General features: G+C 40.3%; 1 protein-coding gene across 1 annotated transcript; it reads left to right on the top strand.

Annotated features, from left to right (window-relative positions):
- Window positions 1-4305: 4305 nt before the first annotated feature.
- cyp27a3 (cytochrome P450 family 27 subfamily A member 3) lies at window positions 4306-16995 on the top strand. Its single transcript, XM_085249179.1, has 9 exons — window positions 4306-4772; window positions 5260-5450; window positions 6817-7016; window positions 9501-9698; window positions 10215-10378; window positions 11556-11722; window positions 11939-12020; window positions 12161-12367; window positions 13156-16995. Exons 1-9 carry the CDS (start codon window positions 4512-4514, stop codon window positions 13312-13314), a joined length of 1629 nt encoding a protein of 542 aa, XP_085105305.1. The 5' UTR covers window positions 4306-4511; the 3' UTR covers window positions 13315-16995.
- The last annotated feature ends 1383 nt before the right edge of the window (window positions 16996-18378 follow it).

Here is an 18378-nt window from a genome sequence, read left to right on the forward strand (position 1 = left end):
GCAGAACCAGGCTCAGGGAGGGGCGGGGCCATCTGCTGCAACCGGTTGGGGTGAGAGAAGGAAAAGATTAGATGAAAAAGCTTCACCAGAGCTTTTTATCAGATTTATTCCTTCAATAGTTATTCAATACCAATTTTAATTGCATATTGAGACTTGTTCATTAAAGCTTTCTTCTTTAATTGTACCTCACACCACAGAAATGACATCTACCCAATCTTGAAGTCTCTACCTTTTAAGAGTGATAGAGATATTTTACCTGGCTTTGTACAAAGGTGCCCCCGTTCTAGTATGACCTCTGAGATACAGTGGCTTGCAAAAGTATTCGGCCCCCTTAAACTTTTCCACATTTTGTCACATTACAGCCACAAACATGAATCAATTTTATTGGAATTCCACGTGAAAGACCAACACAAAGTGGTGCACACGTGAGAAGTGGAACGAAAATCATTCATGATTCCAAACATTTTTTACAAATAAATAACTGCAAAGTGGGGTGTGCGTAATTATTCAGCCCCCATGAGTCAATACTTTGTAGAACCACCTTTTGCTGCAATTCCAGCTGCCAGTCTTTTAGGGTCTGTCTCTACCAGCTTTGCACATCTACAGACTGAAATCTTTGCCCATTCTTCTTTGCAAAACAGCTCCAGCTCAGTCAGATTAGATGGACAGTGTCTGTGAACAGCAGTTTTCAGATCTTGCCACAGATTCTGGATTGGATTTAGATCTGGACTTTGACTGGGCCATTCTAGCACATGTTTTGTTTTAAACCGTTCCATTGTTGCCCTGGCTTTATGTTTAGGGTCGTTGTCCTGCTGGAAGGTGAACCTCCGCCCCAGTCTCAAGTCTTTTGCAGACTCCAAGAGGTTTCCTTCCAAGATCGCCCTGTATTTGGCTCCATCCATCATCCCATCAACTCTGACCAGCTTCCCTGTCCCTGCTGAAGAGAAGCACCCCCAGAGCATGATGCTGCCACCACCATATTTGACAGTGGGGATGGTGTGTTCAGAGTGATGTGCAGTGTTAGTTTTCCGCCACACACAGAGTTTTGCATTTTGGCCAAAAAGTTCCATGTTGGTCTCATCTGACCAGAGCACCTTCTTCCACGTTTGCTGTGTCCCCCACATGGCTTGTGGCAAACTGCAAACGGGACTTCTTATGGTTTTCTGTTAACAATGGCTTTCTTCTTGCCACTCTTCCATAAAGGCCAACTTTGTGCAGTGCACGACTAATAGTTGTCCTATGGACAGATTCCCCCACCTGAGCTGTAGATCTCTGCAGCTCGTCCAGAGTCACCATGGGCCTCTGGGCTGCATTTCTGATCAGCGCTCTCCTTGTTCGGCCTGTGAGTTTAGGTGGACGGCCTTGTATTGGTAGGTTTATAGCTGTTCCATACTCCTTCCATTTCTGAATGATCACTTGAACAGTGCTCCGTGGGATGTTCAAGGCTTGGGAAATCTTTTTGTAGCCTAAGCCTGCTTTAAATTTCTCAACAACTTTATCCCTGACCTGTCTGGTGTGTTCTTTGGACTTCATGGTGTTGTTGCTCCCAATATTCTCTTAGACAACCTCTGAGGCCGTCACAGAGCAGCTGTATTTGTACTGACATTAGATCACACACAGGTGCACTCTATTTAGTCATTAGCACTCATCAGGCAATGTCTACGGCAGGTGGGCAACTCCAGGCCTTGAGGGCCGGTGTCCCTGCATGTTTTAGATGTGTCCTTGAACCAACACAGCTGATTTAAATGGCTAAATTAGGTCCTCAACATGTCCTGATGTTCTCCAGAGGCCTGGTAACGAACTAATCATGTGATTCAGGTGTGTTGACCCAAGGTGAGATCTAAAACCTGCAGGACAGCGGCCCTCGGGGCCTGGAATTGCCCACCCCTGGTCTATGGGCAACTGACTGCACTCAGACCAAAGGGGGCTGAATAATTACCACACCCCACTTTTCAGTTATTTATTTGTAAAAAATGTTTGGAATCATGTATGATTTTGTTTCCACTTCTCACGTGTACACCAGTTTGTGTTGGTCTTTCATGTGGAATTCCAATAAAACTGATTCATGTTTGTGGCTGTAATGTGACAAAATGTGGAAAAGTTCAAGGGGGCCGAATACTTTTGCAAGCGACTGTATATTAACTCATATCATGGGAATCACTGTTCCTTTAGATCCTGAACTGAGTTTACTAGGAAATGTGACAAAGGTCAGTGGATCTGTAAGCAAACACCAAGCAAAGTTAATAGAAGTCTATTTATAGCAGATGGACCTCAGAAAAAAACAGATCTGATGTATTTTTGAACATCTTGCAGCTCTAGTACACAGGTGCAATATTATCTGAGATTTCCAGCTATGTTACCTGACATGTGGCAATTGCTTTTTTGTTGTTTTATTGATGTGTCTGCATTGTTTTAATTTTGCTTAATCTTTTGTTTCATTTTCCTTTTGTGTGTGTGTGTGTGTGTGTGTGTGTGTGTGTGTGTGTGTGTGTGTGTGTGTGTGTGTGTGTGTGTGTGTGTGTACCCAGATAGCAAGGAGACATTGAAACAATGTTTAGTCAATATCAGGTCATTCTATTGAATCAATGTTGAAATCTGATGGTGACATCACTCTTGCACCCTTTTTTAATGTGGAAACAACGTCAGATTCTGATATTGAATCACTGTTGAATTCTGATGTTGATTTTCCATCGCTTTTGCACCCTTGGTTACTATTGAAACAACAATAAAGTACTTAACAGGTATTTGTAAAAAAAAAAAAACGTTGCAAATTACCAGCAATGCTTAAGACAATTGTGTATGATTCACAAATATATACATATATGCATTTTGTTTAAATAGTGTTAAAATAAAATAGTGAAAAAGGGATAAATAAGCTTTGGTTTTTGTGTGTCTGTGTTTTTTTTTTTGGGGGGGGGGGGGGGGGTATTCATTAGTTTGAACAAAACAGGTGGTTCTTCTAACTTTAAAATGTAAAGTTTAAAAATGTTTTGTCACACTTTTTATAATAATTGTAAAGCATTTAAGTCAAAATAACTATAAGTTGAAAAACACAGACTAGGCTTCTCTATACTTCCACTGATCACTGATGATGGAGGCGCTGGGTTAAACATTATGACTTTGTTACCAAGTAGAACTCAAACATCCCTAAACATTAAAAGTAGTGAATAAACTTGAATGGCATTTTTGAGGTTTACATACACTCAGCACACTGTGGGTAACAACAACATTCTCTAAACGTTTGCAAACTTTTCAAAAGTTTGAAAAACAGAAATCAATAATCTTCGCCTTTGCTAGGCAGTCTTGCTTCAATAAGTTATTTTGTAACTTTTTTGTTGATTTTTTTTAAACACATTTTTTAGCGCCGTGCTCATGTTTGGTTTTATACAGAAGGCTATATGCGCCCAAATAATGCAACAATAAAAACATATAGGCATGAGCCTGACTAACCAGTTATTATTATTAATAACTCCGAACTAATTATTGTTACGGTTATTATAATAATATTTATTATTATTATTATTATTATTATTATTATTATTATTATTATTATTATTATTATTAGGTTTTCCTGTTGCAATATTTTCAATTTGTGCCAAGTCAAATACTTTTAATTTATAAAGGCCATTTGAAAACGTGTAGAGTTGACTCACAGTGGTTCCAGAAGAGGCAGGTGACTCGGAAGTACGAAGAAAACGTAGTAATAATTAAAAACAGGAGGAAGAGGGCAATGTTGGGGCGGTTATCTGTCTTTCTTAGGTTCCTTAGGTAACACTGTAGCTAACAGACAACAACAACAACAACAACAAAAGCTGGTACGTCTGGGTGGGCAAAACCCGTCTGATCCGACCCACCCTCACCGGATCCACCAATCCCCGCAAGGCTGTACCTCCAGCCGCTGTCCTCCGGTAGTTTCAGGCTATAATGAAATTTTATTCAAACTGCATTCACGCCTACGAAACGGGCGTTTACGCAACAGTGTTTGACGGTAATTTCCCACAAATAAATATAGGAGTGTGTTTTATATAGTCACGGGTAAGGAAGAGTAAGGAAGCAGACGTGTTTCCACCCCCAACATCCTTTAAAGGAAAACGGAAAACCGGGGCTTTGGCTCAACTCCACATTAACCTTGTTTGTATAGGTTGTGAATTATGAATGTGTTTGACTAATTTATCTTCACCAGAGCTTTATATGTATATGAATAATATTTGTTCCTCTGCGTTTGCGCAGGTTACAAACAGCGTCCTGTAGGTTCACTTGCTGACGTTTATGATAATGTCAAAGTCCACAGTTGTTGGTAGGAGGCTGGTACACGGGCATCGGGTTTGCTGTTTCACAAACAAAGAGGCATTATTTCACCGCTCTCTCTCTCTCTCACACACACACACACACACACACACACACACACACACACACACACACATAGACATATACAGGCACAGGCACCGGGGCTGATTCACTTGTTTAGCCTCCTGTCACGGCACAAAGAAGGGACAGGTAAGACGCACTGCATGGTTAAAATGCTCGGGAGATCTCTGATGAACGTCGGACTGCGCGTGAAGTGTCAGCAGCTTAAAGGGATCCAGAGAGTGACAGCGGGACTAAACCCTGCCAACTATGGGGACACCCTCCGTCGCGAGGCAGCCTCCACCAGCACCGTCATGGGTGTCAACAAAATGAAAACTATGGATGATTTAGGCGGACCGAGTTTCATGACTACCTTGTATTGGCTTTTTATAAAGGGATATTTCCAAACGACGCAACAAATGCAAGTAAGTTGGAAAAGAAGGTGAAAAGGAGTTTTCCTTCTGGACTAAGGGTTCAGTCCGCGCCCTTGAACTACAGTGCACCATCCCCTGGAGCTGCTAGAGCGATCAGTGTATCCTGATGACCCCACTGTGGTATTTATTCACGCACAGTTTGGGGTTTAGAATTGAATCTTGGTTTAATAAGCGCTTAATAACAACGATTAAAATCATCTTTAACAAATCCTGTAATACAAATAAATGAATAAAAAGAAATCTATATTAGTTTTCCTTTGAGAGACAGTCACAGTCTTAGGAGAGTTTTCCACAGTAGAGGATAAGTAAGAGATATTTTTTTAATAATGAGGATACTCTAAGCAAAGATAAGTATGCACTGATATGTCATGATATTTTCTAATTCCAACAGGAAACTGTTGGTCTCCTTAAACATCATTTACCTCCTGATAACTCTGAACATGCAACTAACCTATTAACTCCCATTATTTGCTCAAAGATCGAGCACAGCAAGATATACGGCCCCCTGTGGAAGTCCAAATACGGCCCTTTGGTCGTGGTGAATGTGGCCAGTGCCGACCTGATAGAACAGGTGCTGAGGCAGGAGGGTAAACACCCAATCCGGACAGACATGCCCCACTGGAGGAACTACAGAGAGCTCAGGAACCAGGCCCATGGACCCCTGACTGAGTGAGTGAAACCATCACAGATCCACCACATCTGTGTCCTGAATCCACACTGCACTGTAACTCTGAGCAGGCTGACAGCATGTTGTTTGTTTTGTTTCCGCTGATGAAATCTGTCTGATTAAGCTGCAATAACATGTGATGTAGCAACTGCAGATCATTTCTTTTCTACAAACAAACAAACACGATACATTGATTTTTTTTGTTGTGTCAGTTGCTATGCGAAAAAACTTTGTCCAGTGCCAAACTTTGCTAGGTGTTCAGGTTCTTTAAGATGGGAGCAAATACGTGGACTTTGAATGCAATGTTATGAACAAAAAAGAAAAAAAATCCATAATATAATCCAGTCAATATAAAATATCTATCTATCTACATCTATATATATAGATATATATATATAGATGTAGATAGATAGATATAGGTGTATATAGGAGTGCAATGCCTTTAAAAGTATGGATTGACAATTTTTGATATGTGACCTAAGACAGAGGTTACTGTTACTGTTCTTCCTCTTCATAGAGGTTGTGGTTGTTGATTACGCACCTCTCTCCTCTTGATTTTGCCTTGAAACAGTTCTAACAAATTGGAAACTATAATTTAACAGAATTTAATCTCACCTCATTTCAGTTCATACTTTCTGTATGAAATTACTTTGTGGTTAGTATTTGTGATGCATACTTGTTGCTGACAGGGAACATTGGCAGCGTGCAGGGATTCAGTCCAGGCCTGCAGCTCAGGTTTTTTTTTTTTTTTTTTTTTTTTAGTGTTAGAGACTGAGACCAATATAGAGGTCGTCAGTTTCATATAAAATCTAAAGTATTGAAAGGAAGGGCCTGTGGACCACAATGTTCTTGCAGAATAACAGACACTTTCTCAGCTCCTCATTTATTCTTGTCCGACTTGTTTTAGCAGCACTTATCAGTGTTGAAAGTTAAGACCCTGGAGCAGTACTAACAGGCTTTCAGACACTATTAGACAACCCGGAACTACTCAGGGTACACTCGTTCATGTGCATTTGGATATGTTTAAAGATCTCAAACACCCACTCGTGTTTCCAGAGATTTGCCCATCTGCTATGGATATTTCATTTTGAACAGTTTGAAGCACTTTGGAAACAATAACACTTGTTATTAGTATTAATTCCTTGTTGACTTTGGTCTTTGGATGGGATTTGTTGATAAAGAAGGGAAATATGTAGACTCTTACTAGCCTTGCCTGTAAAGTGAGTCCATTTAAATGTAAGCAAGAATAAGCCAAATACAAATCTATACTTATAGATTGATATTATCATAAAATTATTTTTCAAAGAAGTAATTTTCAATGACTTGCTCTCTGGAGCCTGATTCCCTTGTTTTTATATTGGTTTTTAGGATGGGGGCCAAATGGCAGCGGATTCGCAGCATCTTGAATCCACGAATGCTGAAACCCAAGCACGTCTCCTCCTATGCCAACACCATCAATGAGGTGGTGACAGATTTTATCTGCAGAGTGAACTGGCTGAGGGAGACCAGTGGACAGGGAGTCGTGGTCAATGACCTGACTGCAGAGCTCTACAAATTTGCTTTTGAAGGTTAGCAGAAAACAAAACAAATAAATGAAATGTTGTTAATTAATCAGCTTTAGAAACTCATGCAGTCCATCTCATTTAGATGCTTGGAAACAAGAAGAAAACAGAGGAATATGCTGTGTAATTGTTCTTGTCCTTGATTTTTTCAAACCTGCAGACCTCATTTTCTGTGTGTCATTCAGTAAGCCGACAGCTGCTTTTTCTTTTGGCCTTGACCGCTGATTAGACACGATAATGTGGTCATATAATGCGACACGGTCACTTTGACTGCGATTGTTTTTAAGTGTTACAGTCTGGTCTCAATCATAAATCTAAAATCCGACAGCAGCACCGTCCAAATGAAATCCATCTTCCAAGATGACACGTTCCTGCTTAGAATGTTGGTGGTGTTAAATTTATCTTATGCTAGCAGATCTTTACACTAAGGTACACTGGCTGCTGGCTGTAGCCTCATAAACAGAATGTGATTTCTTCCATTTCACAGCACATTACATTTAAAGGTGCGCTGTAGCATCTCGGTGACAAAAGCGAAGGGTGGTTTCCCTCAGATGTCTCGTCTGTGACCTCAGTAAACAATGAGGTCACAGGTCGTTGGCTCCGTGTCAGGTCTAGTGAAGTGGAAAAATTCAACCGGAGTCCAAGAATAAACACAGGGAAATACTAGAGATGCATCACAAGCTCTAAACAAAATGACTTAAGGATAACATACATAAGGAACAAAGACAACCTGAGGGAATAAATACAACAGAGGTGAAAACACAATCAGCAAACTAAGAATCAAGTGGCAGGTCCAAGAAATGAGCGCTCACACTCAGTTTTACTGAATACAGCCGAGTTTAATTATGCTTGCCATCAGAGTCAGAAAGGAGGCTAAAGCAGGGTTTGCTTTGCTGAGTGACTGACGAGTGGCTAATGGTCAATGGGCCTCATTCACAAATATTAGCGTGGAAACATTTTTAATTGGTGCAAAAAATGAGTTTTGCATGCAAATTTACTGTAGCATTTATAAAATACGAGTATCAGTCTATTTTGTTCTCACCACCGTGCATATGCTAGTAAATCAGAATCATTCGGGACCAGCTCACAATATCCATACACGGAGATGATTTATCTGAATTTCAGCAGTGGGATAACATCTCCACACCCCTTCTGGTTGTCTGTCTATACATGACCACCCCCGGCACTACAAGTTGTTTGTACCTGTTTTCGTGCCCCACCCTCCCTCCCTTTTAAATCCATTCACCATTCATTAGTACGTGGGGATCTGCCCGGCCCAGGAGCCTCGGCCAGTCCCCTCTGAGACCTTCCCCACACTGCAGCCTCAATTCATACTCAAGCCATCTGCCATTATCTGCTAGAAATGCAGTCAAACCTAAAATGAGGATGTGGTCCAAGCTAGTGAATTGCATTTTATCAGTGCCTCCAGTAATCTATATAAAGAAACACATTTGCTGCCAGGTGAAGTAGAAAACGTGGTGACTGAGATGAGGTGGAAGCCAGATAAGGTGCAGCTTTCTAAAGTGTTTCCACAGGAGTGACCATCTTTCAGTCATTTCAGCTGAGACAAGAAAAATGTGGAATCAAAGTTGATATGAAAAGATTGGCAAACAACAAGAAAGGAAGGAAGAAAACAGGTGGAGGACAAGGATCATGTGACCTGTCAGCCCCAGATGAGAGAACAATAAAAGCCAGATTATCCAGCATTCATGGGATAGTGCCAAAAACCTATTCAGCAATGACAGAAGTCATTTGTAATGAAAGATAAGAACATTTAAGATACAATAAGATGAGATAAGGGACAGTGGAATATGTTTAAATGGAAAAAGGTTAAATATATAAATGTTTTCTTTATATTTATTTATTTTTATTGCATTTCTGAGCGTTTACCATATTGTGAAAACTGTAAATAATGACCAAAATTTGATAGCAGAATAATATTAATAATTAGTAGCAGCAGCAGCAGCAGTAGTAGCAGTAGTAGTGTTAATTGTAAATACTTGTGTTTATATTCCTAAGTAAGCCAGGCTGTCGTTTGTTTGTATGCATGGTCAGAGGGACTGTACAGAAAAATTCAGGTATGAAATATGAACAAATCTGTGTGCGAAACATTTATACACACAATTAATGTGCGTATGCATCAGGAAATGAGGCTCAAATAAGTTCATCAGTCTATCAGGTTTATCATGTTTTTTCTTTTAACTAAATAAAAAGCTGGTGAAAAGTATGTGTAAGAAAACAAATAGAAAAACCACAAACAAAACAAAATCTTTTCCAAGGAAAGCAAATAATGAATGACAAGATGCCGAGATCAGCAGCTCCAAAGGTCACAGAACAGGGATCAGCGAGAGCGACCCTGGACACATTTCAGTGGTCTGTGCTGTTTGCAGGAAGGTTTTTCTATTGTATGCATGTGCTGTCAAATTGATGTTGTTTTGTCAAGTTGCACTGAGCTCTTTTGACAAACTATCGTTTTGTTTTTAAACACAGGAATATGCTCAGTGCTTTTTGAAACCCGTATGGGCTGCATGAGTGAGGTGATCCCCGAGAAAACCCAAAAGTTCATTGTCTCCGTGGGGGAAATGTTCCATCTCTCCCAAGTCGTCATCCTCTTCCCACAGTTCCTCTGGCCCTACCTGCAGTCCTGGAAAAGGTTTGTCGCAGCCTGGGATCATCTCTTCAAAGTTGGTGAGCAACATTAATTTTTAACGAGTAAATAAAAGTGTGGTGTGTTGGTAAATTCACTGCTGAATATTTATCCGCTTTCTGCCATTATGTGATTTCTAAAACCACTTTGAAACATGTTTTCTGTTTTAGTGCAAAAAAACCAAACACCTTTCAGGCTTTTCGTTAAATATTCACGATTTAAAATTGAAAAGACTTTTCTAGTTGTCAGAAATCTGTAGGATTTAATTCATGGAAACATTACCTACTCCCGATTCCATACTGGTTGTGGATCACCAAGGTTAGTTCAGTTCAGGGTTCATGGACATTTTCAAGTAGCACTATCAGCTAATTTCAAGGTCAGCACACACAACACACACAAAGAGACAAAGTCCACCCTACATGTGGCTTTTCACACAATCAGTGTGCTAACAAGATCCCTAACTGTGTCTCTCTTTCCCCATCTAGTGGGCAAACATGTCTTCTCACAGTCTTTTTCTTTTAATTTCACATGAGATAAGATGATGTTGTCTCTCGTAGCTGAAGAACTGGTGAATAAGAAAATTGAGGAGATCCAGGAGAATGTCCACCTGGACAAAGACGTGGAGGGAGCGTATCTCACACACCTCCTGCTCAGTGAACAGATGAACAGCACAGAGATCCTGGGCAGCATCACTGAACTCCTCCTGGCAGGAGTAGACACAGTGAGTACTAACTACACCGCTCCGTCATTCCCAATTCCCAAAATAAATTTGTTTGCATTAAAGTGTCTCCCATTATTCGTTTAGGCTTCCAGGTTTCCATCTTCCCAGAGCCACTTAATAAGAAACAAAAAAAAATGTTAGTTTTCCTTTATATAAAAACAACCCACTGCCACTCACCCTAGATAGAGACGCAGTTATTGGGAAACAGTTTTACTTCTTCTATTCTACTTCTAATTTCTGTTTCTACTATTGCTGACAGTGGAGCTGCTAACATGTTGGTTAATTTAAGTTTCTTTTTCTCTCTTTTCAGTTCCACCTTTTTTCTTTTTGCTTTTGTTTGTTCCTCTTTATTAAACACTTCTTTCACATTAACTCTGTTCTACAAGGTGCACGAGTGCACAGGGAAGGTAGGGGAGGGGCCAGCGATGTGACCAGAATTGATTGGGTATTGTATTGTCAGTAATGAAAATGAACAAATAGGCTGCTGTGCACAATGCACGGTGCACAGCAGCCCTTCAAGCCAGCCTGTATAGTTATATTGACAAAGAAAAAGAAAACTATACTGACCTAATTGTGGCGGCCCATCAGGCAGATTACCAGTCCAACTTTGGAGTATAGCTCTCAGCTACAAGTTAAGAGATAATTTTTGAACATATTAAAAGTCTTCTTAAAGTCAAAGAATGCATATAAAAACAAGAAGTTGAAGTTGACTTAGAAAACCAGTTGTGCTTTTCCACACGGAGGCTGATTTTCTCTAAATAGACTCTACTATATAGAATGATGCCTTAATTCAGCATACAGTTTATAGACTACTCACTGGGCTGATTCCTCTGTAACTACTGGTTTTGCCACACACTGTGCAATGCTGTCATGTCAATCTGTCTTGTCTACGGATTTACTCAAAGCAGCATTTCATCCACTTAAATATGAAATAGCTTTGTCCTGGATTGGAAATCTTCAGTAATATAAATGAGGTGTTCTTGTCTCAGATGCTGCAGATGAGTAATCGTCATGTAAAAACATGAAAGGTATGCCATTCCTTAATCAATGCAGTGAAGTTTTCTGGAAGATATTTCTCAACCCAAAGATCAACCTCCCTGAAAGTCAAACACAAATGGAACATGTCGAAACATTACATAAAACAGAACATTACACTCTGTGTTTCTCTGATTTGCAGACCTCCAACACTATCTCCTGGTCTCTGTACCATTTGGCGAGGGAGCCCGAGATCCAAGAACAGCTGTACCAGGAAGTGATAAGCGTTTGCCCTGGGGACAAGGTGCCAAACAGTGATGACATAGCTCAGATGCCGTACCTGAAGGCCATCATCAGAGAGACACTGCGGTAGGAGGGGAATCTTTTTATTAATAAGATAATAACCAAGGTGAAATGAAACACTTATCTGCTCCTAACTATGGAAGTTAAAGAAATAAAACCACTTAAAAGAATACTTCACCATTTATAGACTTACATGTTTGTAAGGGGTGAGATAGCAAAGAGTTGCATTTACTGAACAAATGGAAACTGTGTTGATGCCTTTCTGCGTTTTGTGGTCGCCAGCCTGTATCCAGTTGTGCCAGGAAACGCCCGCATCACTGTTGAAAATGAGATTGTGGTGGGGAATCATCTCTTCCCAAAAAAGGTAAGATGCACGTTAAGCACACCTGGCCTCTTACTAGTAAATAAATGCAGTCTTGTCTATACAGCGCCATCTGAAATCAGTTGGGGTTGTTGGGGTTCAGTCATAGCACAATAGCAAACGTCATGGGTTTCCTCTCTTAGACGCTGTTCCACCTGTGCCACTACGCCGTGTCCTATGATGAGAATATTTTCCCCAACCCTCACACCTTCCTGCCGGAGCGCTGGCTCCGAGGAGGGGAGGATAAGTCCAAGCAGCACCCGTTCGGGTCAGTACCATTTGGTTTTGGGATCCGGGCATGTCTAGGTCGGCGGGTGGCTGAACTTGAGATGTATCTCCTCCTCTCCAGGGTAAGAACATCTGTTCCTAATGCTAATGATGCTCCGTGCTTGCTTATAAAGAAGCAACTTTTGCCAACACAGCAGTGTACTTTGGCTTTGAGTTGAGCATGCAAAGCTACTGTGTCAAGTCTTGCCCAGGCAGCAGAGTGGATAGTGATAAAAGCTACTAGATTATACATCTAATCCAAAAACAGTTTGCATGTTTTGACAAACTGTAACTTGCACTTTAAGTTCTTAAAATATAACTTTAAGTGCAAAATTGGAAAAGGTAATGGATAAGGTTTGGAAGGAGTGCTGTGAATTAATACTTTGCTTTATGTGAGTTGCTGAACAAGTTATTATAAAAACTCAACAGTAGCTTGATGCTTACAACTTTAAAGACTTAGAAGCTAAGGTCAGGTTATTATTCCACTGCATATTATGTTAAAGGATCCATACAACTTTATAACTCTAAGACTGCAAGACTGAAATATGCAAACAAACAGGGTCAAAACATTGTGCCGTTGCTTTTTTAAATTTCCTGGAAATCGGTTGTTCTTCAGCTTCATTCAGGGAGCAGTATTAACCTAAAGTAACTTCTCGGCCCATTCAAAGCTGTTTACTCTTTTGTCGGCCTGGGCATGCACATGAATACAAACCACTCATCAGGCTCTTTGACCTGAGTCATCCAAAATACACAGTAGTCAATTGGCAAGCAGCTGGTAATCAGTGAGTTTAAAATTTCTGCTCACATAAATAAATGTCAATTCCATGTTTTTCTTTTTAAAGAGTACTCTTTCTTTTTTGTGTGTTTGAAGTTGATAAAGCACTATGAGGTGAAGCCTGATCCTGCTGGAAAACCAGTGAAGCCAATCACCAGAACTCTGCTTTGCCCTGCTACACCAATCAACCTACAGTTTCTGGGCAGACAAGTTAAGCAGGCGGAGCCAAGAGCAAAGTTAGCGGGTTCTCCGTGAGCTCTTTTTCTATTCAAAGTCTTCATTTCACTAACCACTTGTTTATGTGGAGTTTTATTTCATGAAAACTGGATTTATGTTGTACAGTATATAATGGAGACACACATACATCTTCCTCCACTGCTTACCAATTTAACAAGATAAACTGGATCACATTCAAACATACCTGCCTGGCCACCCTCTACATTGACATCTTCACCCTTCTGCACTCCTTCATGACTGAAGAATTGTAAAATATTACTATTAGTATTACTATAGTTAGATAAATATCTACTATATTATAAAAAAAAACGATATACTATTGGCTGAAAATGACAAGCAGTGGAGGAATTTTTCAAACCATTTCATTGGGAAAAGGAAGCAATAAAACACTATGGAAACACCTTATTAAAGAAAAAACTGTATTAGTGGAAAATTGTGCATAAAGTATAAAAACTGTGATAATTATTCTGAAGAAAATTATTTCTCATCAACGTTAAATTGATTAAAATTACTGCTATATATGTTTAAGGGTGACCTAATTTTAAATGCTTTATATTGTGTTTAATGTCCAGCTCCATTCACAAAATATCTTAATTATGAGTTTGTAGTAGCTGTCCAGTGAGGAAGCTGTTCATGACCACAGAAACAAAAGTCTACGTCTTTATTTTGCACATTTAGCATTCAGCAAAAGCAGAATTAAAAGGATTGAGCAACGTGTGACATGGTTAACTGTCAATATCTATAGGGTGATTTCAAATATGAATGAAAAAAGAATGTGGAGTGTTGGCAAAACAGCTGGTTAAACATTTAGACATTCTCATAGATGCTAATCTGAAAGTGCTGGCTGACCCTGCACCTGGTCAACTTGCCTGTTTTTATTAGACTGGACATGTTCAGAGAAATCGTCACAGCTTTCCTTGTTAATGTACTAAAGAAGTTATTAAAAGCTTTTTCATGCTCTTCTTTACATCACATATGTTAACCAAGGGTGTTTAGCAAGAGGGAACTTCTCTGTTATGATGCTAAATCTCTGAAGCTGGTTTGCTTGGTAATGCAGACCATAACTGATCTCAGAGCAGTAAAAGCTGAGCTAGCGGCAGCTTGCCTGTCACGCTAGTCTGCCATCGGTTTACTGGCAGACCAGTGGTTTGTCCACAATGCACATGTGCAAACCACAAGAAAAAAGGTTTCTGGCCTCTCAGCTTGCCCAGCTTTAGTCATTGGTAACAGGAGATGGACACACCCTCAGGGACTGACAAAGCTGTGGTCTCCTAGGAGACTGAAATAAGCACATCTTTCAGTGACAATGTTACCAGTGGTCACAAGATGGCAGTAACGTAAAGCCACACATCAAGTGAAAGAGAAGGAGCTTTATAGCAGTGCTGTCTGAGGTGAAAGGAGACAAATCACTTTACTTTGGTGTGTTTTACTTTTTGTGTATGTTCAGACTTGACAACACACTCACAAATACACACACACACAAGCAGTATGTAATCTTGCTTTAATTAAGGAACATGTCTGTCAATGCAAGTGAAGGACTTTGAATGCACATGCAGTACTTGTGTGTGGATGTGGAGGTTTGGTGTGAGTTCATTTATGTAGAAATTGGGGACCTATATCAGCTCACACACCAAATCAAATTCAAATCAAATTCAAATTTTATTTGTCACGTACACAGTCATACACAGTACGATATGTAGTGAAATGCTTGGACAACTGCTCGTGACCTAAAGAGAACAAAAAAGGAAAAGGCTATGAATAAGATAGGAAATAAATATGAAAAATTAAAAAGGGTAAATTTAACTAGGAAGGAATAGAATATAAATTAAGGTTAAAAATGAAATAACTGTACAACACAAATTAGAATGAAGGGTAAATTTAACTGGGAAGAATAAGATAAAATATATAAATTAAAGTTGAAAATAAAATAACTGTACAACAAAATACACAATATAGAACTATATAAGAATGTATGAAGAAATCTAAATATAAATAAATATATACACAATAACAGCAGCTGTACAAGTATTAACTGGAAATGAAGAATATAGTGACCAGTGTTGTGCAAAACCAAAGTCCAGAAAGTCCAGTGTGTGTGTAAGAACTGTATGTGTGGGTCAGTACTGTGTGGTGGTGTGATTGAGAGACCGTATTGCCTGCGGGAAGAAGCTCCTCCTCAGTCTCTCTGTGTTGGTCTTCAGGGAGCGGAATCGCTTTCCTGACCTCAACAGAGAGAACAGTCTGTTGTTGGGATGGCTGAGGTCCTTCACGATCTTCCTGGCCTTGGTCCAGCACCGCCTGCTGTAGATTGAGTGCAGGTCAGGGAGCTCGGAGCGGATGGTGCGCTCAGCTGACCGCACAACCCTCTGTAGAGCTCGTCTGTCCTGCATGGTGCTGTTCCCGAACCAGGTTAAGATGTTTCCCGCCAGGATGCTCTCTATGGTGCACGAGTAAAAGTTCCTGAGCACCTTGGAGGGCAGTTGGAAGTCTCTCAAGCGTCTGAGGTGGTAGAGACGCTGTCGGGCCTTTTTCACCACGGTGTTGATGTGACAGGACCATGACAGGTCCTGCGTGATGTGAACTCCGAGGTATTTGAAGCTGTCCACTCTCTCCACTGGGCACTCGTTGATGACGGGGGTCTGGTAGTTCCTCTCCTGCTTAGTGCTGAAGTCCACTATCAGCTCCTTTGTCTTACTGACGTTTAGAAGGAGGTTGTTCCTCTGGCACCAGTTCTCCAGATTCCTAATCTCCTTCAGGTAGGCCGTCTCGTTGTTATCAGAGATCAGGCCCACCACGACGGTGTCGTCAGCAAACTTGATGATGGTGGTGGAGCTGGTAGTGGCCACACAGTCATATGTGTACAAAGAGTACAGCAGGGGGCTCAGAACACACCCCTGGGGGGCTCCAGTGCTGAGAGTGGTGGAGGCTGAGACATGTCCGCCCATCCTTACTGCCTGTGGTCTGCCAGTTAGGAAGTTGGAGATCCACTGACACATAGATGAGCTGAGTCCCAGATGCTCCAGCTTGATTTGGGACTACTGTCCCCAGTTAGATTTGAGGCACATAAAATATTTGTATTTAGGGTGGGGTTTTTCTGTGTTGCATTGTGTATGTGTGTGTGGTAGTTCTGAATGTTAATGTGCATGGTTATCTGTCTCTCTGTGTTAGCCAGAGTTGCATAAACGGAAGGAAATTAATAGGTGGATATCCCATCAATGATCATGTCTGAAAATAGATCTATACTGCACAGGTTTTTAAAGGCATTTTAACATAAAGTAAACTTTCTTCAGGAAATCTATCATTTTAAGTTTAAATTTTGGTTTTATTGCTGATTGTTGGAAAGTTTTAATGTTTACTATTAGTAGTATATACTGTCGTAGACCAATGCTGCCCTCTTGTGGTCTGTTTTGTCCTTGAAAACATTTTTCATTCACGCCTTACTCATTTTCTTTCTTTGCAGAGACAATAGATTTTTTTTAAGCTTCTTTAATGTGTCACTGTCCAGAAATAGCTTTTATAGTCACAATAAAATGATCAGGTGGCCAGTGAGCAAGAAAATGTTTAGCTGTGTTCTGGTGACTTGTTTGAACAGCCATGTGATTGTTATTACCACTTCTATTAGCTGTTCGAAAAATGTTAATCCTACACTTACAAGTCATGACCCTCAAAGTGATTAATAAATCCCTACATGTCAAAAGGTTGTGATTGTTTGGATTCTTTTATAATCTGTTTAATGCTGTATGTTCAACTAGAAAAAAAGTCTCTTTTCCCCAGAGAGCTTTGTGGGCCATAACACCTGTAAGGTGCTCAGATCCTGTGGGCTGCAAGCCCAAGAAGAAGAAAAAGAAGAGGACAAATCCTTTTATTGTTAATATGTGCGTAACGAAATTTTGTTCGGTAGCTATTGGCACAGAAGAGAACTCCCTTTTACATACATAAATATACTGTTCATACATATGCAGATACACTATAAGACAAGTGAAACCACACTATCCATGTGTGCAGGTGTGCAGAAATAATATGTGCAAAAAGTCACAGAATTGGATTGCACAGCTCTGGGGAATGAAGCTGTCTCTCAGGCTGGTGGTACGTTTTCATGTTCCTATACAACTTTCCTGAAGGAAGCACGTCTGGCCCTGTTTTTGGGATCTGTCTAGCGTACACCGAGTCCAGATGTGGAAGTGGATTTCCCACAATCCCTTGTGGTGTTTTCATCACCCAGGCCAAGGGTCATACTAAGACAGATGATACTTTCTTTTGTGGCTCTGTAGAAGTTCATGAGCAGCTGAGAAGAGAGTTTGTTCCGTTTTAGCTTCCTGAGGAAGAAGAGCCTTTGCTGGGCACATCACACCCAGAAACTTGATGTTGTCCACACGCTCTACCGCCTCTCCGTGTATGAGGAGAGGACCGTGTTTTGTCTTGCCGGACCGCCTGCAATCCACAATGACCTCCTTGGTGTTGCTGCTGTTAAGCACAAGGTTGTTGTCTAAGCACCACTGTGTCAGTTATTGGACACTCCTCCACTTTGGTCTGAATTGTGCAAAGGACATTGTTTGCACAAATCAGAAATCTTTTGGTTCGTTCAGATTCAGCTTTGGAAAAAGAAGCCATGTTGCCATGTCCTTTTTAAAGAGAAAAGGCTTTCTTCTGGCAACCCAACGAAACAACACCATTCTTTTTAAGACGATATTTCAGTTAGAAAAAACACTGTTTTACAACAGTTATTTTTTTGCCCGAATCTTGGCACCGGTAACTTGTTACCTTAGATACTTCTAAACTTCTGGCTACTACACTGGTTGTCATTAAGCCAGGCTGACAAAAAGTCAGAGCTCTTTTGAGCCAACAATCCCTTTAACGTTAACTAGTAATGACTTCATGAACTTCTTCACAAATAAAATTTTTATCATTAGAGAAAAAATTACCAAAAATCATCCCACAGATGTAATATTATCTACAGCTACTCTTAGTACCATTGATGTTAAGTTAGACTCTTTTTCTCCAATTGATCTTTCTGAGTTAACTTCAATAATTACTTCCTCCAAACCATCAACGTGTCTTTTAGACCCCATTCCTACAAAACTG

Source organism: Mchenga conophoros, linkage group LG16 (genome assembly GCF_057382185.1).
Source record: "Mchenga conophoros isolate Kocher_MC1m ecotype Shallow Benthic linkage group LG16, M_conophoros_male_GT1.1, whole genome shotgun sequence".
In the NCBI taxonomy this organism is placed as follows: Eukaryota; Metazoa; Chordata; class Actinopteri; order Cichliformes; family Cichlidae; genus Mchenga; species Mchenga conophoros.

Excerpts from the sequence above, each read along its gene's own strand:
- cyp27a3 (XM_085249179.1), top strand. The coding sequence starts at position 4,512 with ATGGTTAAAATGCTCGGGAGATCTCTGATGAACGTCGGACTGCGCGTG. Across the intron at positions 9,699-10,214 it reads GGATCATCTCTTCAAAGTTG|CTGAAGAACTGGTGAATAAG; the intron begins GTGAGCAACATT and ends TGTCTCTCGTAG. Across the intron at positions 12,021-12,160 it reads ATCATCTCTTCCCAAAAAAG|ACGCTGTTCCACCTGTGCCA; the intron begins GTAAGATGCACG and ends TTCCTCTCTTAG.